At 39.4% G+C, this 22,281-nt stretch overlaps 1 protein-coding gene across 1 annotated transcript in view; it reads left to right on the forward strand.

Moving 5' to 3' along the window:
* Positions 1-3,444: 3,444 nt before the first annotated feature.
* Positions 3,445-22,281, forward strand: part of LOC120523974 (arachidonate 5-lipoxygenase-activating protein) — a 31,411-nt gene continuing 12,574 nt past the window's right edge. The window contains exons 1-2 of the mRNA XM_039745729.1: positions 3,445-3,730; positions 18,601-18,700. Of these exons, the coding sequence (XP_039601663.1) occupies positions 3,661-3,730; positions 18,601-18,700 (170 nt within the window). The 5' untranslated portion in view covers positions 3,445-3,660. The remainder of the gene's footprint in view (positions 3,731-18,600; positions 18,701-22,281) is intronic.

A 22,281-nucleotide genomic window follows, 5' to 3' on the forward strand; every position in this document is an offset into this window, starting at 1 on the left:
TCTTGGTTAGTGATGAGGTGTTATGCATTCACGTAAGTTCTTCAGTTATGTGCACACCGAGTAACCTGGTACTCCTAACAGTCTCCACATCTAAACCGTTGATGCTGAGTGGGATGTGGGCAGGATGTGATTTTTCTGAAGTCCACAATTATCTCTTTTGTCTTGTCGACATTGAGAGATAGATTGTTGTCTTCACACCATGCAGACAGCTGTTCCACCTCATCTCTGTATGCTGTTTCATCATCCCTGCTTATGAGTCCCAGCACCATCGTATTATACGCAAACTTGATGATGTGATTGGTGTTGTGCGTGGCTGTGCAGTCGTGAGTCAGCAGGGTGAAGAGCAGTGGACTAAGCACACAGCCCTGCGGCGCTCCAGTGCTCAGTGTGATGTTTCTGGAAGTGTTGTAGCCCATCTGAACTTACTGGGGCCTCTCTGTCAAGAAGTCCAGGATCCAGTTGCAGAGGGTGGTGTTCAGGCCCTAACCTGCTCAGTTTTATAACCAGCTTTTGAGGGATGATTGTGTTGAAGGCAGAACTAAAGTCTATGAATAGCATCCTGACATATGTGTCTTTTTTTATCCAGATGTGCTAGGGAGAGGTGAAAGGCACAGCATATGGCATCCTCTGTTGACCTTTTTGAGCGGTATGCAAACTGAAGAGGGTCAAGTGAGGCAGGGAGATTATGTTCCTCATACAGCCTCCCTCAGTATACGTGTGTCTCTGAACCCGTCTTGTCATTTGAGCAGGTTCATGTAAACCCTGCGTCCCAGACTCCAAAGATGTGCTTGTTACAGATTACAGGAGTTTAGGGGGCCAGAAGGCGTAAAATAGCTTTAGCACTTCTATAATCTAATTTCTTTGGCTTAAACTTATTTTAGTTTTACCATTTCAATTAAATCATTTAATTAAAAAAGGCGGTTTTAGTAACCCTAAATCAAATTTTAATAATGAGGCCAGTGCAATGCAAGCCCTGTTGGATGTTGGACTTTTTAGATGATGGTTTGTAAGAGCCAGTTGTCTATGAGGGCTACATCTGCAGGAGATGCCAGCTGATCCAGCACCTCGAGCTCAGGGTCGTTGAATTGCAGGAGGAGTTGGCTGGCCTGCATTGTAGTAAAGAATTGATGGACCTGTTTTTAGGTGTCCTTTAGAGAGAAAGTGTGCACCCCAAAGGTGGCACGGGAGGAGACCAGACAGGCAGAGATAGACGGGTCACAGCCATAAGGCACAAGGTTAAAGGGTGCACATTGACCAGGGGCATCAACAACAGAATTGGAAGTGTCAAACCATTTTTGGGTCCTTGCGGAGCTGGACGGTGTCTCAGAAGATTCTGAGATGGTAGGCAGGGATGAGGAACCCCAAGAGGCCACCTTAAAATCAGTTCCCAGAAAGAGAGAGGTAGTGAGAGTTGTTGGGTACTCAATCATTAGGGGGCTGAACAGTAGGTTTGCTCCAGAGACCGAAGAGTCTCGCATGGTGTGCTGTTTTCTGGGTGCACAGGTGGGAGACTTCCCTGGATGGGTGGATAGGTTCTTAGCCAGAGCGGAGGTGGATCCAGTTGTCATTGCCCATGTTGGAACAAATGACATACAGTACATTAGGGTAGTCTGTCAGTTCTGTGGTCCAAATTTAAAGAGTTAGGTGCCAGGCTGAGAAGCAGAACTGACAAGGTAGTCCTCTCCGAAGTTCTTCCCGTACCACATGCCACTCCAGGTGAGACAGTAGAGATCAGAGGGCTTAACGCGTGGCTCAAATCTTGGTGCAGGGTAGAAGGGTATAGGTTTATGGGGCACTGGGACTCCTTTTGGAACAGATGGGACCTGTTCCACTGTGACGGGTTACATCTGAACTGGAGTGGCACCGATGTGTTGGGGAGGCGCCTGAGTAGGTTAGTGGAGGATTGTTTAAATTAGGGAATGGGGGGACAGGGAGTTTAGGACAGGCCAGGTTTAGAATTGTACTTGGAGGAACAAACAACAGTACAATACAGAAATAAAAATGCACAGTAATGTAAATTCTAACTCAACATTTAAATGTAAAAGTAAAAGGGGTAACACATTAAACACAGCTTGCCTTAATGCTGGAAGTATCAAAAATAAAACAAGTCAGTTAAAGTTGTATGTCGTGGAACATAATTATGATATTATGGCAATAACGGAAATCTGACTAAATAACAAAGATGGGGATGAGTATAATATAGAGGGATATACTGTACATCTCTTAGGAAGGATAGACAGAGCTGAGCTGAGCCTTTCCAGTTTAAGCAAAAGAAGATTAAGAGGAAACATGATAGAAGTGTTTAAAATTATAAAGGGATTTAGTACAGTGGATCGAGAAAAAAAATGCTATAAAAGGAAAGGGAGACATCTGGGGAGAATACTTTTAATGGTTACAAAAGAACTCGCATTTCTAAAGAAAATGAAGAATCGTACTTGTTTTGCTTCTCTGTCACACTGTTAACGTCAAAAACATTTCACTTCTTGCATAAAAGCAAAAAAAAAAGATTCATTCGGTTGAAAAGTAATTGCAAGTTCATCTTGTCCGCATGAATAAAAGTAATATGATATGCTGACAGAACATACAGAATATGTTTCAGACCTTTTTCAATACATATCAGTAAGTATTTAAAGCTACGACTCTGTATTGGATTATGAAGGCTTAAAATGCTACGTTATGAAATAATTTTATAATAAGGCTGTCCAAGCATGAATGGATGGATGGATGGCGAAAACAGGGAGGTCATAAGATCTAAAGTCATAAGGTGACCGGCCCATCCAGCAGCTAAAAGTACTTGGGCAATTCTGGACATCCTGGTGCACTATCCCTTCATCCGCAAATATGACTACTGAATAACAGCATCCACACATCATAAATTTAAAAGGTTGTATATTTTACGAGAACACGTATCAAGTGCGTTAAAAAACAAAAAAATATGAATAAATTTAGAGAAAATGGCACTCCGTTGAGGACCCGTCCCTGCGCTGCATCTGCAGAACTGCATGCAAGTAGTGGACGACACGCAAAATCCTCGCGCGACTCGACGCTTTGAGCTTGTGACTGATACGCGCAGCAGGTGGCAGTAGCGCGCCGCGCTCAGCGCTCCGCAACTCGGCTGCTAACATAAAGCGCCTTAATTCGGCAACGCCGTTTGATTAAAAAGAGCAAATTATATTACAAGTCGAGAAAAGACCAGCAGCAGACGGGATGGCAAGATTTGAACTTTTTTCTTTATTATTTTTTCACGTAATTGCTTATATGCAATTATATATTTATGCGGCCACATATAAGCCTTACTCGATTATTTATGAGGTGGAAAATACATCTAACTCCCCCACATACACACACATATATTACAGGAAAAAAAGTGTTTATTACAAGTTCATTTGAGTTTGGTCAGGTCTCGAAACATTTTATTTCCGTTGTAAAGGATGGGTCGTGACAAGCATTCAACTGACATTATTGCATCTTTTGTAAAAATAAAAAAGGAAAAGTGAATTCAGCGTTGCTGCATCTATAGGAAATATTTCACCACAGTGCCCGATAAGTTAACTTCCTCTTTTTAACACACGATTATTCACATCAACAGAAGCATCACGTAAACGAGACTACAAGTTGTTAGATTTCCTCCACAACGAAGTGAGCCTTACTATTGCAATTATGGACGATGATTTTCTTGACGACATTATACTACTCACGATTGTGACGCTTCTAAGCGCCTTGCAGAATGGTAAGACTTTATCTGTCCCCTTTTCATCTCTGAAGTGTGGTAATGCATCCTTCCTTTGTGTTCAGACTTAATTGATTTAATTCTGTAGTAGTAGTAGTAGCATTAGTAGTAATAGTAGTGTCGTGAATATAGGATGGTGTTTGATCAAATCAGCTAAATCAGTCTAATAGTTTAAAATCAGCTTAACAAAAATGGGGTTCGGTGGAATAGGAAACCACCCTGGCAAAATAGGTTCGACCCCTGCGCTGGGCATAGGTCTGTACCACGACCCACACAATTAGAATATGGGACTGCCAGTTCACCTGACATATTACTCTTTGGGCTATGAGGGAAAAAAAGGCGCTGGACCCGGGGAAAATCTCACGTAGACAAGGAGAGAGCGTGCAGACAAAGCCGACAGATCCGTGAGCATCGCATTAGCGCTAACCATATTACCCTGTAAAACCCTCTAAACAAGACGATTGAAAAACAATTTACTGCAGCGCCCAGATCGAGGCTTAGAAGGCAGACATTGTTAGAATGACGATTTTGCGTTATTATTAAAGTAATGGTGTAGTAGCTCAAGAAATATAAGATTAAACCCGCACCCCCAGTGCCGAATTCTCCTCGTGTCGATGTTGGTTTTCTCTTAGTTGGTATTTTTATACCGTCATCCTATAGACTTGGAGGACAGGCTATCGGCGAACTTAAAATGGCAAGGTGGCTAGGAGTGTACTTGAGTTTGTCCTCCGATTGCCTCGCTCCCGATTCTGTCTTAATTGCCCCACGCCACCCGTTTTGGAATTTGTGTGGTCGAAAAATGTAGGAATGGGTGGATATCGCCGAGTGTTGTAGAACATTAGAAGAACTGCGACACGAGAACAGGCCATTGAGACCAACGAGCTTACTTAACTAAGTGAAACTTCAATGTCACTAAAGGCTAATTCTCCACCGCTGTACATGGTCATTTATTACACCAGTCATGGTTCTTTACGTGAAGAAAGCCTTTCTGACACTTCTGCGAAATCTGTCTTTAACGCGTTTCCAACTATGTACTACGTGTTCTTGTTTAAGAATGTCTTTTAAAACAGCAGGGGTCCTTTCTATACATAACATAGTCACGTTGCCTGTATTTTCTATTTGGCTTGACACTGTTAAGTTAAACTTGTATAAATAGATATTTAAAGATTTCATGTTTCATTACTACATCAGAACCAAAATCAAAGCTATATTTTCTTAAGTTTCTTTCAGTAATTGTTGTACAGTTTGCCTTTCCTATTTCCAGACATATAATTAAATAATGATAATGATTTCTCTCAGCAGGGTCGGTAAATGGTGATCATTTTATATAACCCTAGTTCGTTTTAAGTATATGTGCAGAGAGCAGTTTAAGACTGATGTCATACAGAACTGAAGTTGAGCAACACTGGTGCACCAAAAGTTAAAGTGTTTCTTATGTCCTCTTAAGCCCGCTTATGACAATAAGCAGAAATTCTCATGAATCTGCTCTAACGGTGTGCGTTGAGAAGGGAATGAGGCAGAGTTTAGAGTCGGGCGGAGAACTTTGTTTCTTGGTGCAGACAAAACTGGCTGCAAGTTAAATCAGCCAAACTAACTGGAAGAACCCAAACTCTCCTCTTTTAAGTCAGTTGGAAACCGATGTGTTATATTATTTGAAACTGGAAAAAATCAAATACTCAGTTAGAGGATCCGTACAGACTTTTTTTAAAACATGGCAGGATCTAATCAGAAATATTTTAAAATAAGTTCATGAAGAACAGAGAACTTATTAATTTAGGTATGTTTACAAGCCTTGAATTTAACACCGTTCGGCTTGCTCTCTCACTCAGGGGTGGGGATCGATCTGTTCTTAACTCATTAACTCTTAACTTTTTCTTTTTGTAAAAACTTGATTGCTTTGTATGGATTGTAATAAAATTATTAAAAATAAAAAATAAATAAATCAGCCAAACCAAGGAAATGGTTATTGGTTTTCACTTCACCAAAGGGCCTCAATGCCTGGTCAGAATTCAGGAAGTGTATGGGGAGGTCGTACCCTACTACAGGTACTTTGGGGTCCACGTCGGCGGACAGCTGGACTGATCTTGCCACGCAAAGGAGCTATAGAAGTAAGGGCAGAACAGCCTCTTTTTACTTTGGGGACTGTGTTCCTTCATGTGGGTACTGACATTCTTTATATATTCTACAACTCTAGAATTTCCAGTTTGTTATTGATGTTCTAGTGTTCTGGATCACTTCAAAAAACACAAGCTCGTTTATGGGGCACACATTAGGCCTGATGTAGTTAGAGGTGGGAGAGAGAATGAGGACAGAACTGAGTGCCATTGTGAACAATGCTGCACATCCTCTCTCTGACACTCTAGAACTGAGTACTTTGAGTCAATGGATTACTCAGAAGAAGTGCGTCAAAAAACCCTACTGGAGTTCCTTTTCACCAATGATAACACACCTTTATAAAGCCTCACCGTGACTCTGACTGCTCTTTTTTTAGCCAAGTCAAAAATGTTCCTTTTTAGTAATTCTTGTGTGTATTTGCATATTATAATATTAATTTACTTATTTATTGAGCTTCTGGTAAAAGGCTAAATCCCCCATTGGGAAGTTAGTTTTATCTATCTACCTGCCTACATCAATGAACAATTAAAGTCTTTAGCAGTTACGGTTTCTTTCTTTCTCCCTTTTGTTAAATGTACGTTTTTGTTTTTCATTAGTGGTAAATCATTCAAGTTGCAAATTTAACAGTGAGTCAACATTCATGACACTGTTTTTCCAAGTTATGAAAAATGATGAGGCCAAGCAAATTTTCATATTTCCCATTTACTTTGCATGTCATTATCCAGCCCTTATCTTATTTTTATACTGTGTTTTATTTTTGTTTGCCTGTATCCGGGAGTGAAATGGCAACGCATACAAGACAAACTCACCTTCTGTTCCCATTTTTGGACTAGATAAGTGTGTTTAAGAATGATGGGGTAGCCCAGATACTGCAGGTTTTTCTTTTAGCTAGTTTTTTAATCTGAAGCCATTTCCTCCTTTTAAAAACTGAACCTGAATAATCAGCATTATTTCTCATGTTCTACCTTAAGAGTGTCAAATCTAGAAATTTGTTTGTTTCCCACAAATGTAGTACATTTTTCTGTGTTTCACACAGCGGGATAGATTCCTGTAGTTTTCTTCATACTGTTTTTGTTCTGTCGTGCCATGGTGGTGGGTGTACTATTTACTTTGAAAATGATAAGTTTAAGAAACGGGGTGACACAGTGGGTAGCGCTGCTGCCTCACAGTTAGGAGACCCGGGTTCGCTTCCTGGGTCCTCCATGCGTGGAGTTTGCATGGTCTCCCCGTGTCTGCGTGGTTTTCCTCCCACAGTCCAGAAATATGCAGGTTAGGTACACTGGCGATTCTAAATTGTCCCGTGTGTGTGCGCCCTGCCTTGTGCCCTGGGATTGGCTCCAGCAGACCCCTGTAGCTAGGATGTAGCTGGGTGGATGGATGGAAGTTTAAGAAATATCTATTTTTAAAAATATAAAGGGAGACAACACAAGAACCTTTCAGTTAGTCTGAGATTCCTCTTGGCAATTGTTATTTTACTCCCACTGTAGGCTGCAGGAGACGCCCCTTACATCCATAGGAACACACACAACAATACTCTGTTTATACAATCCATATCATAATGTGATTCCATATATCGGTTCAATAATCCTACCCACACCAAATCTCTCACACCCCCTCTCTCAGACCCCCTTCCCTCCCTTCCTTCCTTTCCTTTTCTTTTTTTTTCTGACACCATCATCCATTTCAAGCACCAGGAAGAAAGAGCTGCAACAAGCAGCATTTAAAAGAAGGGTCTCCTTGAAGATAATGTCTCTGGCCCTGCCACCAGGTATTACAGTACATCTCCTACCTTGGAAGAAACCCAACAGTAATAGTCTGAACAGGACCGATCCATCCACAGCCACAGCTCCCCCAGGTGATAACTCCTGGTTGTCCTCTTAGCATTTTGTTACATCCACTGGCTAGATTTCCAAAGCTAGCGAAATGACTCAAATTCATCTCACGAGACAACAGTCCTACTCAGAGGCTCTCATCATGACTAGCAAGCACCACATGCTATACAGCTTCATTTCCACCATTTATGAGCACAATGTTGTTCATTTTCACACAGTTCATAACATTGGTATGGATGTTGAAGTGTAGTCCATAACAAGACCAAATTTACTTAAAGATCTTCTCTAGGGTAAGCTTCTCCTCTTAACTGCAGAAATTAAGACAATACATTTTGGCCAGAATTCCATTTCTACAAATACTGGTTTACATCTTGCCTGAAGAAGGGGCCTGAGTTGCCTCGAAAGCTTGCATATTGTAATCTTTTTCGTTAGCTAATAAAATGTGTCATTTTGCCTGACTTCTCATTACATCCATAATGGCTAACACGGTACAACACCTTAGTAATACAAATACTGGGAACGAATGATATATAACAGAAACAGTATCAGCCACAAGTTACTCCAAGGACATGCATATGGACAGGGTTGGCCAATTCCCACAATTTTCAAAATACAAGGATGAAGACTTCATCCTTTGTATCCCAGCAAGTTAGAAATTCATGTTGCTTCTCCTCAATACAAAAACACAAGACATGCCATCTGCTCCATGTTTTTTCAAAGATTTAGGAACCACCACCCTAAAGACACTGTTTGTATCTTCTACGTAACATTAAAGTAGTTGTAAACCACAGTAACTCAGCAGATTCCAAAGCCATAAAAGATTTTTTTCATGATTCACCGCCTTGCCATTGTGTAGCTTCTCAGTCACTCACATCAGCTTAAGAAATAAACCAAATTTCCCCAATGTTTCTAGAACTGACTCCTCAAGAAGAGTAAGTCATTTGGTTTTGGGAGTTCCTTTGTGTCTTCCTACAATGTGAGGTTATTGTTTTCAAAGACAGACTAAAAAATGCCTGGACAATGTCCTTCCTAACTTTTCTGTCATCTTGAAAAGTTTGGTAGAACATTTTCAGATTACTAAAAGTTATTCTGTTTGGCTCCTCTGAAGCTCTCCCATCCCAATTCCAAATGTACATGTCATTTCTAAGAAGTTTCATTACATGACTTATAAACCAGTATCTCCAAGAAAGGTCTTATGTATGCAGATTCATCCCACACATGCCTGTCACATGAATGGCATTACACCTTATCCTCATCCTTTGCTATTTAAGTGTTAAACCCAGATAGTGGCATAAATATTACTCAATGTCTTGCTCAAAGTATTGCTGTTCCAGATGAGCCTTGCTTAGTTATAGTTGATATAGTTGATAGTACGAGTTAAAGTTAGATTGCCCTTTGCCTGACCCCTCTGATGAGACCAGTTTGCACAGGCTTATCCTGCTACACGCTCCGAGTGGCTCACAATGCAGCTCGAAGGGGCTCTGGAGGACCCGTGACAACAGATGTCATTACTGCACAAGCTCTTCCAAAGACAGACAAGAAAGGGAGTCAAGATCCAGAAAATTGGGAATAAAAGCAGAAACTAGACATGTGAATCACAAAGGAATACATTTAAAATGGCTCTGATACCCTCTACACAGTTTTTTTAGCCTTGTGCCCAGTGATGCCAGTACAGGCTCTGGGCCCCTGTTACACTTTAGTATATTAGTGAGCTGACTACAGTATATCTGTATAAAAATTACATCCTTCTTATTTTGAGCTCTTGTTTATTTGCTTTCCTATTTGTCCATACTGCTAATTCAGCATTAACTCATAGTGTGAAAGTTACCAAAACTGTTTTTTTGTTGATAATTTAACCCGCTGGTCTAGAGGCATGCAGTTTTCTTTTAGGTAGCTCTCTGGTGATTTGCTGTTGTTAGTTCTGAAAACACAGGCTCTTTAAACTAATCACACTGAGGTGTGAGGGACAATCCTTGTGTGGTTCTTCACCAAGAGTTGTTAGTTCCATCAGTGTGCCTTTATTTTGCAATAAACAATATGTTTACATGCAGTGGCAGTTTTTGATATGGGCGACATGGGCCATTGCCCATCGTGGTGGGACGGCATCTTGGGCTTCGGCAAAAAATTGTCTTTTTTTTTATTTTTGCGCGCGCCCATGCTGCCCCGACATCATGCCAGCACATTTTTGGGATTGCATGGGCACCGATCGGTTTTCTATTGTACATTTGCAGGGAATAAGGGTGCCCTCCATTTGCGAGGTGCGCTTGCTGCTTGCAGAAAACGGTGGAGAGGGTCGGGGCGGGGGGGATTCTCTGGCTGGCTGGCGTGGCATCTAATAACCAGCTCGCAAAATAAAACAAAATAAAAAGAAACAAACAAACACAAAAGCACCAGACATTACGATATAGACTTATAATTTGCACCGATGTGTTTTCTAAATTCTATCACACCCGTATATGTGGGAAGTGAGCGCGAGGGCCAACGGTGTGCCTGCTTGTTGCTGCTGCTGTGCTGAAGTCTCACACACAACCTATCGAAAGGGGAGGGGGGCAGTGGGCTTTCAAATAAAGCACATTTCATTCATAATATTGTCAATCCAAGCCCATTATGTCACAATTCATTTTTCCTGGGTTGTGCGAAATCGCAGAAATCGTTAGATGGGCGCTCCTTGCGCGAGCAGCATAAAGCAGAGTACAGCAAACAAGAAGAATAAATCCTCCTGTGTGAAGCTGACGCCAGCTCAATGTCTGTGCTCTCTCTATTCTTTATCACAGGTTAGTAAATTCGCCATAATTGGAGTGCACATTACAGGCTTTAAAATGGTAAAATATCGTCAATGAGATTTTGAACATGTTGATAAAATGATTTGAGTTAGTAAGAGTTTTTTGCTATGGATATATATGTTTGCGTGCTAACTTACTAATGCAAATGACTCGCGTAGTGGAGAGTGGTAGACGGGGAAAGTTAACCCGAAATAATAAACTGACTGCAGCTCTGAGAGAAAAGGCTTATGTAGTTGTTAGTGACCTGGTGAACCGATGACGACATGGTACTAAAGTGAAAATTCTTTACACAATAACAAAATATTTTGGTGCTGTATAAATGTAAAATTTGATTTTGTCTCTGTTAGACATTACATTTCAAATAGTTTGTTTTATTGCACTGTATTTTTTCATCGTTTATTAGAACGCTGGGGGGTCGCCAGAGGGGGTGTTCGCCCAGGGCACCAAACAGGCTAGGACCGCCCCTGTTTACATGTATTTAGTCATTAACTATAATAGGTATACCATAGAGTGATACTTAGATACAGTATGCGTTGTAAAACCAGGTGGAGTGGTGGCTCTGAGGTTAGGGCTCTGCACTGGCAATCGGAAGGTTGTCGGTTCAAATCCTGTAAATGCCAATAGGGACTCTGCTCCTTGAACAAGGCCCTTACCCTACAATCGCTGAGAGCTTTGAGTAGTGAGAAAAGTGCTATATAACTGCATAGAATTATTATTGTGTGGAGATATATGTTTCAGTTATGGTTACCAATGACACATTGGTCTAAAAGGGACATTTAGATATACAGTATAATTGTACCATCACTCTCTACAAAAAAAAGCATAATTAAAAAGGATGATGATAATTCAAATCTTTGCATATTTAAGCATTTGTTCAACTTTTTTATTGATCATTCCTACTTGGTCTTAAAATGAAGAATAAGCATCCCGCCTTTAATGGTGTCTTAGTCATTTTATTTTCTTGCATCATAAAAAGTGGGTAGGAAGTGGAGTTGCCTAATTTGTAGCTAGTGGTTACTTTATTAGATACTAGTACTACACTGTGTGCACAATTATTAGGCAAGTGAGTATTTTGACCATATCATCATTTTTAATGCGTATATTCCAACTCCAAGCTGTATTAACTTGAATGCTTATTGGATTTAAGCACGTCAGGTGATGTGTATTTGCGTAATGAGGGAGGGTGTGGCCTAAGGAGATCAACACCCTATATCAAGGTGTGCAGAATTATTAGGCAGCTAGAAACGTGTTGAGAACAAAAGATGCAAATTAGCTGCCAAAGATTTGAGAAGAATCAAACGTGAAGCTACCAGGAACCCATTATCCTCCAGTACTTTCATATTCCAGAGCTGCAACCTACCTGGAGTGCCCAGAAGTACAAGGTGTTCAGTGCTCAAAGACATGGCCAAGGTAAGGAGGGCTGAAACCCAACCACCACTGAACAAGAAACATAAGTTGAAATGTCAAAACTGGGCCAAGAAATATCTGAAGACAGATTTTTTCAAAGGTTTTATGGACCGATGAGATGAGAGTGACTCTTGATGGACCAGATGGATGGACCTGTGGATCAGTAATGGGCACAGAGCTCCACTCCAACGTGGAGGTGGGGTACTGGTATGAGCTGGTATTTTTAAAGATGAGCTAGTTGGACCTTTTTGCATTGAAGATGAACTCAAAATCAACTCCCAAACCTAGTGCCAGTTTTTCGAAGACACTTTCTTCAACAGTGATACAGGAAAAAGACCATGATTTGTATGCAGGCCAATGCTCCATCACTTGCATCGAAGTTCTCCACTGCGTGGCCAGCCAGTAAAGGCCTTAAAGATGAAGGAATAATGACATGGCCCCCCTTCCTCATCTGACCTAAACCCTATCGAGAACTTGTGGGCACTTCTTAAACGTTAGATTTACGAGGGAGAAAAACAATACACCTCTCTGAAGAGTGTCTGGGAGGCTGTAGTCACTGCTCCACAAAAAGCTGATCGTCAACAGATCAAGAAACTGACAGACTCCATGAATGGAAAGGCTTATGACTGTTATTGGAAAGAAGGGTGGCTATATTGGTCATTGATTGATTGATTGATTTTTTTTGAAATGTCAGAGATGTTTATTTGTAAATTTTGAGGTGTTTGTTTATTATTCTCACTATAACAGATGAAAATAAACAAGTGAGATGGGAAAATTTTCATTTTTCCTTTAGTTGCATAACAAATCTGCACACTAATAGTTGCCTAATAATTGTGCGCACATATGTATTCCCCTGATGATGTTCACACTCACATTTCCGTTGTGAAACATTCAGGTTTCAGGTTTAATAACATTTTGGATTGACTGATAGCACTGTGTTTGTTCCATATTCAAATTAATCCTCAAAAATACAACTTGCCTAATAATTCTGCACTCCCTGTATGTAGGAGCCTCTTTTATCTAAAGAACAGCCTAAATTCTTGAAGGCATGGATTCAACAAGCTTCTGAAAACACTCCTTTTGGAATTGCTTTGGTTCAAGATGGTTCAGTAGCAGCATACAGTGGATCCTACAGTCTTTTTAGCCGCATATTCATTCTATGAACCTCTCATTCCACCTCATCTGAAAGTTGCTACAATGGATTGAAATGTATCCTAACTCGGCCTGTGTATGTGCACGCCACCTCTGATCTCTATCTCCACCCCATCCTGTATCACACAATGAGGGCTACTTGGATATTGTTGGGTCACCATGATATTTCAGCTTCATTGAATGCATGCAATGAGACATGGGAAAATTTACTTCTGGTAGTATTCATTTTGGAAAAGGGCAGACTGGTCATAAAGGAATACACATTGCTTAGGCTTACTGTGGTATTTAATTGATCTTCTGTTGGTATTAAGATCCCTCATGTGTGCCAAGAAAACATTTCCCACACCAGTCCACTACCCACTATATATACAGTGTATACATTTTTCCAATCTACAGTTGTCCAGCTTTGATGATCATGTGCCCACTGTAGCCTCAGCTTCTTGTTCTTAAATAACTAACTGGAGAGGAAACCCAATGTGATCTTTTTAGGCATCGGCACATCTTCCCATCAACTCACCACTGTTGTAAAGATCAATTGTTTTAATGTTTTTTGACATTCTTCTCGCCTGGATGAGTTGCAGCCTCATGATTGAATGTTTGGAGGAGCAGGCTATTAACATTAACAAGGAGGTGTACCTAATATAGTGGCCACTGAGTGTATATGCTATATTCTGCTGCTGATGATGTATAGACCTTTCACATTTATTGAGCTTTTGAGGAGTTGCTTTTTTTGTTCAAAATAGTATGCATGCATTTTAAAATCATGGACTTTGGCACACTGATAAGATTTCATAAAATCATTGCCTCCCGTGCTAAAACTAATATTGAAAGAATACTTCCTCAAAGTGATTGTAGTTTAACAAACCTTTTCAGGCCAGTGTTAGATTCTGCGTGATGTGAGATTTGTATATTTACAAATAGGCCTAATGTTAAACAAAAGAACCTTGGAACAAACAATGCAACCTTTGTACAAGGGAATAAACTCTGTGGCTTCATCCTGATTTTTAATGCTATAGAATCATTATGTTTTGCTCAAGGGGATTGAGAAAATTACAGAGGAAAAAAAAACATGCAAAAAATGTGCGTCAGCAAAAGCATATGGTTACGAGTGTGAGCAGAAATAATGTGCACATTGGGCAGCTCCTTCCATCTTGTTCAGTTGCTATGGAGAAAACAGTTAGGTGGACATTTAAAAAAATGTTTCCCTTCACTTTAAAATGTTATTAGCTTTAAGTTTTGCCTTTTGATAACTTGCCTACTGTGTCTGAAGAGCTTGTGGATATTTTCCCTCCTTAAAATGCAAAGGATTGCACTAAAAGTGGCTCAATAAATTGCACAGCACAATTACTCTCTGATTTGCATGGTTTTACGTTTACTCTCCATTTGTGTACAGTATTGTGTTTCTCCTCATGTTATATGTTTTGTTTTGCTAGTTTCGTTTTTGATACCCTTTTATTTGCATGGTTTTGTGTTTTCTCATATTTGCATATACTGTATTGTTGATCCTCAAGTTGTATGTTTTGTTTTGAGCTTTTTGTTATAAAGTGTAACTTCTTTCCAGTAAATAAAACAATCCCTTCAGTGGTAAAATCACAATTTACAAAATAATACTGTATACTGTACATATCATAAATTATATTTATATTTGTACTGTATAATGGAGACATTATTGCCAAAAAGGATTTATTAGCAGTGTGCATTTGTCTCAGCATGTATTTGTTGGTGCACTTTCGTTCTACCTACATTAATCACGTTAACAGTTTGATTAATATAAAACAAATGATTTTTGAGTTCTGCAAGTGTGAGATGGAAACATGATGGTGCCGTGGTTACCTCTACTGCCCCATGGCTTTAGCATCTTGGTTTTTTTTTCACGTGTCTGGCCATCATCTGTATGGAGTCTGCACATTCTTACCCATTGTTTATGTAGGTTTTCCTCCTACAGCCCCAAAAGACATATAGACAAGGCAATATGTCGATACAAACTAACATATGTGGTATGTAAGTTGTGTTTGAAAGTTTGTGAACCCTTTAGAATTTTCTAGATTTCTACATAAATATGACCTAAAAAATCATCAGATGTTCACTCAAGTCCTAAAAGTAGATAAAGAGAAACCAGTTAAACAAATGAGACAAAAATATTATGCTTGGTCATTTAGGAAAATGATTGAATATTACATATTTGTGAGTGGCAAAAGTATGTGAACCTCTAGGATTAGCAATTAGTTTGAAGGTGAAATTTGAGTCAGGTGTTTCCAATCAATGGGATGACAATCAGGTGTGAGTGGGCACCCTGTGTTATTTAAAGAACAGGGATCTATCAAAGTCTGCTCTTCACAACACGTTTGTGGAAGTGTATCATGGCACAAACAAAGGAGATTTCTGAGGACCTCAGAAAAAGAGTTGTTGATGCTCATCAGGCTGGAAAAGGTTACAAAACCATCTCTAAAGAGTTTGGACTCCACCAATCCACAGTCAGACAGATTGTGTACAAATGGAGGAAATTCAAGACCATTGTTACCCTACCCAGGAGTGGTCGACCAACAAAGATCACTCCAAGAACAAGGCGTGTAATAGTCGGCGAGGTCACAAAGGACCCCAGGGTAACTTCTAAGCAACTGAAGGCCTCTCTCACATTGGCTAATGTTCATATTTATGAGTCCACCATCAGGAGAACACTGAACAACAATGGCGTGCATGGAAGGGTTGCAAGGAGAAAGCCACTCCAAAAAAAACATTGCTGCTCATCTGCAGTTTGCTAAATATCACGTGGAAAAACCAGAATGGCTATTGGAAGAATGTTTTGTGGACAGACGAGACCAAAACAGAACTTTTTGGTTTAAATGAAAAGCATTATGTTTGGAGAAAGGAAAACACTGCATTCCAGCATAAGAACCTTATCCCATCTGTGAAACATGGTGCTGGTAGTATCATGGTTTGGGCCTGTTTTGCTGCATCTGGGCCAGGACGGCTTTCCTTCATTGATGGAACAATGAATTCTGAATTATATCAGAGAATTCTAAAGGAAAATGTCAGGACATCTGTCCATGAACTGAATCTCAAGAGAAGGTGGGTCATGCAGCAAGACAACGACCCTAAGCACACAAGTCGTTCTACCAAAGAATGGTTAAAGAAGAATAAAGTTAATGTTTTGGAATGGCCAAGTCAAAGTCCTGACCTTAATCCAATCGAAATGTTGTGGAAGGACCTGAAGTGAGCAGTTAATGTGATGAAACCCACCAACATCCCAGAGTTGAAGCTGTTCTGTACGGAGGAATGGGCTAAAATTCCTCCAAGCCGGTGTGCAGGAATGATCAAAAGTTACGGGAAAGCGTTTAGTTGCAGTTATTGCTGCGAAAGGGGTCACACCAGATACTGAAAGCAAAGGTTCACATACTTTTTCCACTCACAAATATGTAATAGTCAATTATTTTCCTTAATAAATAAATGACCAAGTATAATATTTTTGTCTCATTTGTTTAACTGGTTTCTCTTTATCTACTTTTAGGACTTGCGTGAAAATCTGATGATGTTTTAGGTCACATTTATGCAGAAATATAGAAAATTCTAAAAGGTTCACAAACTTTCAAGCACAACTGTAGATAGATAGATAGATAGATAGATAGATAGATAGATAGATAGATAGATAGATAGATAGATAGATAGATAGATAGATAGATAGATAGATAGATAGATAGATAGATAGATTGAGATTGTCTTACATTTGGGGACACATTTTGTTTGGCTCAGACCTTTCCTGCACAAATCTCATGATCTGTGGGGCATAAGCAGGAAACATCCAACCATCCATTTATTTTCCTAACCAGGAACACCCAGGATACAAACACCATTCTCCAGGTTGCAAGGCTACAGTGTTACCAATGTACCACCATACCGCTCAAAGTAGGCAACAGAAAAAAAAATATGTACATTGTGGAGACCCGCCCGGACACAGACAGGCAGACACCGATGGTTCAAAACACCACACACGTTTATTGTACATTTGTACTATTTACAATGTCCCAAAGCACACAGGCCAGTGCCCCTGCACCACACACCCTCACTCCAGGCCTCTTTCTCTTTTGCCTTCCTTCACTGGCTCCACTCCTCTCCTCCAAGCTTCGTGCTCTTCCACCCGACTTCAGCTGACAATTGGAGGGAGGCGGCCCCTTTTATGTTGCCCCGGATATGCTCCACGTGCAACCTTGATGAACTTCCGCCGGCACTTTCTGGTGTGGCGGAAGTTTTGGCTGAGCAAACCGGAAGCACTCCGGGTGTTCCTGGTTTTCCTTCCGCCAGCACCTCCGGGTGTGGCAGAAGTGCTGACGTCCAGGGCTTCATAAGTATCTGGGAGCCCCCTGGCGGTGACCACAGGCCCCTATAGGGTTGAGCTTCCATGATCTTGTTCTGTTCAGAGGGGACTGGGCGGTCTCGTGTCTGGAATCCCTACAGATTTTATTTTTTTCTCCAGCCGTCTGGAGTTTTTGTTTTCTGTCCCCTGGCCATTGGACCTTACTCTTATTCGATGTTAATTAATGTTGACTTATTTTATTTTCTTACTGTGTCTTTTATTTTTCTATTCTTCATTATGTAAAGCACTTTGAGCTACTTTTTGTATGAAAATGTGCTATATAAATAAATGTTGTTGTTGTTCCCGTGGTCCCCATACCAACCAGGGCGGCTGCCCTCTCGTGGTCCGGAGGAGGCGTAGTCCCTCTCCCGGTCCTTTCAGGTGTCCTGGCCGGGTACCGTCCCCAGCCGCCCACAACATCAACAATAAAGCAAAAATTTGGTAAAAAAAAGTAATAGCAAAACTCAAAAATAATTACACAGTATATTCCAAATAAACAAATCTAGATATAAATAAAAAATAGCAGTTGTAATCAAATAGATATAAAAAAGATTTTTAAATAAAAGGTTAACATTTGCCTTTAGCCAGTCTTTAAATTAATACAGCTTTTCTTTAAATAGTTGTTTTCTTAGTTCATTTACTAGTTGTTTTTTCAACTTAACATCCCATCAACAGCTATCTATTTTTGCTTTGTTTTCTTTTGTACACTTATCTTTTTTAACTAACCTTTGTTTCCTTTATTGATTTACATACAAATATTTTTCTCATTATACAATTCCCTGCTTCTTCCTAAGCATAACAAATATATTGCCACTGTAATAAACAAGTTTATTTCTATGGCATTAATGAATGTTTTAATCACAGGGACATATCTTTACTTGCTGATGCCATCTTTCTCTCGGTTATAACCTACTTCTGATTCTACTACTTGAAAGTTTCATACTTTTTTGCAATTTTAACATTGAAATCTGTATTGGGAAAGCTGCTCCTAACATTGCCTAATATGCAAACTAGTAAATGTCTCACTGAATCAGGGTCTGTCACCTAGTGGTCTTGAGGCACCCTAGAATTCTGCCTTTGCTATTAAAAAACAGATGCCTTGCCTTCTCTGGTGAAATGTTAGTGACAATTATTAAGGTAAGACCTTCAGACCTCCTGAGTCAAGTGGCAGTTTATTGTGACATTTGCAAAAGTATGTAACATATTTCTCATTAAATGTCCTTTTCTCAGTATTTTTTGCTCATAAGGTGGAACTAGAATGCAAAACTCAGACCTCAAGAAGTTTCATGAGGACAGGGAGCCCTTCATTTGAACGTGTTTACTGTGCAAAGTAAGTTTAAATTCATCATTTGTTTTAGCTGACGTAGATATGTGTAAAAAGAGTGCTAATGTAACTTAAACTGTTAAGTTTTGTTGTTGTTTTATAAGATTTTCAAATAAGCATTTCTGAAGAGTAATGTTTGGAGTTTGGAGTAATTAAATAGCTACATCATGGCTCAGTGCATAGTGTGGCTGCCTTTCTACTGCAGAGTCCTTGGTTGACATTCTCTGCAGTCACCCTGTCTCTGTGGAGGTTCCCCTTATCTGCCTTGAATTTGTTCACGTTTTGAAATCCTCTAACATCACAAAGACACACGGCTGACCCTGATTAACTTGCCACACACTCTATAAAATGTGGCCTCATGGATTAAACGAGGCTCACCAGAGGTCCGTAACCCATGCCTATTTTATCCTACGTTTGACTTTAAAACTGTGCATAATACCACTGTTATTGTTCATTTTCACTGGAAGACTTCATTGTTCAATATTTAGACCTTTTCTAAAACGTAGCGGATCGTGAGTCAATTTGGTACAATATGTGAATTTGAAAATTTCAGATCCCTGAAGAAATATTGTTTTTTTCCTGAAGATCACTATGAAATGTTCATATACCATACTAAATAATTCATGGAAGACTGTTCTTCTGCAGGAAGATTCAAATGTTTGTATGAAAGATTTTTTGAAAGATACATTTATTATTTCCTTCCTGAACACATCAAATTCCATCGCTAGTAATTCTTAAATTCAAATGCAATTTTACTTTGAACAGAAACTAACCTTACATTAAGGTATGCAGAATGCATGTACATGCAAGAAACTAATTGCTGCCCCTTTAGTTTGCTTCTTTTGTAAAGAAAAGCTTCGTTGAGAACACACTGAAAAAAAATTGCATTTCATGCTACAGGCTTTCTACGTGTCGTTTACATATGATTTAACATTTTGCTTGTATTGTCTGAAGTTATAGACAGTTCATACTGAAAACTTTTTTTTTTTTTAAGAAAAATGAAAGAAGATTGGAAAATCACAATGCCCTAACGCTTGAAGCCTTGTTACTCGGTCTCTTTTTCACGTTGGTCTCCATTTTGGGATCTAATAAGAGTACATTTACACAAAATGATTTGGAATATCTCTACATTTTTCTTACAGTCACTTGTTTGGGAACAATTAGTGAAATAATTAATTTTACAACAAAGTACATATGCGCCTCGCAGTTAGGAGACCCGGATTTCTTCCCCGGGTCCTCCCTGCGTGGAGTTTGCATGTTCTCTCCGTGTCTGCACCGGTTTCCTCCCACAGTCCAAAGACATGCAGGTTAGGTGCATTGGCGATCCTAAATTGTCTCTAGTGTGTGCTGGGTGTGTGTGTGTGTGTGTGTGTGTGCTCTGCGGTGGGCTGGCACCCTGCCTGCGGCTTGTTCCTAACTTGTGTCCTGTGTTGGCTGGGATTGACTCCAGCAGACTCCCGTGACCCTGTAGTTAGCATACAGCGGGTTGGATAATGGATAGATGGATGGAAGTACATATCCATTTAGGTTATACTAATTTAGGCAGACATAATTCAATAGCTTACATTTTTTTGTAACAAATATACACACAGTATATATTTTATCATATATTTTATATTAATTCAATAACTGTACAAATATTAAAACAGATATTCTGTTGATTGGTGTCAGAAAGCCAAATTAAATCCACTGTGATTCAATGTTGTATAACAACAAAATGTGCAAACTCCCATGGGTGAGCATTTACAGTATATAGGCACCGTATGGCTGTGCATTTCACGTATTTTGCCGCAGCACGGGCCCACCTAGCCACTTGGTAAAGATGGTTCTCACGAGAGCTAGAAATGACTAAACCATCCATGTCTATACTGTTCAAGATACTGAAATAAAAAACACAAGACACATTTGTTTAAATTTTAGTTTGGTCCGTTCTCCTTTAGTGGTTATTTTACTAGCAAACATACCTACAGTATGTACTTTTTACAAACCAACTTAATACATTTAAGGTTAATCTGGCAAAAAGCAATCTTGAACAGGACGCCCTCCCAGCACAGGATAAACACGTCTACTAGAGCGAGTTTAAAATCACCACTTAACCTAACCTATATGTCTTTGAGGATGCTGGAGGAACGAAAATGGCTTGTTAATGACAAATTTGCAGTATTTGCCAATTTTCTCTATTACAGACTGCTCAGCATTATATGTAACATACCCACTGTGAAAACCATTTTGACTTAATAGTTTTGAAAGTTGGACACCCATTTTAAAATGTGTAATTAGTTTCATAATAAGTGTTGCCCACATGCATACACTTTTTGACAAAAATTGTTGCTCTGAAAAGTAGCCAGGCCTACATATAGTACAGGAAAAGAAAATGACTTCATCTGACCACATCCTAATCTGATAAGCTGATGCTTCAGTTTTGAATGCTACTAATTACCAAATGTAGGAAGTATATGTTACCATTCTGTGTTTTATTTCTGTATTTTGTATTTCTAGTATTTGACATTACTATGTCTGCAAGTCGGAGAATGCTGTTACGTTAAGCTATTTCCAGGCTGCACTCTATTTCATATTTTTTTAAGACTTACCTTGAGTTTGCATTATATAAATCTAGCTTTTTAGTGTGTTGTGTTGCTTTGTGTTGTATTCTTGATTGATTTGGAGAGTGGGGTTAGTGCTGACTGCTGTAAAATCAGCATTACAAAATAAACATGTTGTCTGTTGCCAACATAGTATTTGGCAACACTTCAGTTACAGCACAACCAAGCAGTTTATACCACTTTCTTTTTTGACATTTGTAAGCACAAGCTAAGGAATTAAGAAGTAAAATTTTAAAAAGGAAAATAAACCATGGATATTTATTGAAGTTAATCTCAGCTGTTGCAAGGAAGGAACAAATAAATGGTGCTGCAATTATATTATCTAGTAGAGTACTGAAAAACGTGGTTGTGTCTGTTCACATGGACTTATTTATATACTTGAAAAAACACACACACTGCATGAGAGCGTGTTATCATATAATCAGAATGATTTGCAATGCTTCTTACCATGAAATATTCTGTAAATGAAAAATAGTATGTCTAAGGAAAATGAAAAATACATATCAGGCTTCAATATATAAAACGAATTTCACTTACAGATGAATATACCAGTGCAGTTCTGTGAAACTACAAAATAGTTTTGAACAATTCAATAATTTACAATGTTTTCTCACTGCTTGTCTCTTTGAACTTTAGTGTTCTCACTGGGCCAGAAGTGTGATAGTTGGAGACAACAACTTAAAATCTTGGTGATGGACAACAACAACAAAATCTGCCACAAAAGGCTACATCCCAAGGGGTTCTTTGTAAAAATCTGCCCCCAATTTCGTACAGTCAATGCACTTTAAACATTCGGGTTACAAGCAAAAACACAAGAATTGTGAGTTTGTTAAGACAACATGAACAGTAACCTTGTAAAATGTTTGTCTTAAGAATACAATTTATTTACAAAATTGTGCTTGATGTATATTCTGGTGTGATATGTTTGGAATTTACAATTAGAAAGTCATTTTAACTTAGTTATTTAAGGGCTGGGCAGCACGG

Source organism: Polypterus senegalus, chromosome 2, assembly GCF_016835505.1.
Source record: "Polypterus senegalus isolate Bchr_013 chromosome 2, ASM1683550v1, whole genome shotgun sequence".
Classification (NCBI taxonomy): Eukaryota; Metazoa; Chordata; class Cladistia; order Polypteriformes; family Polypteridae; genus Polypterus; species Polypterus senegalus.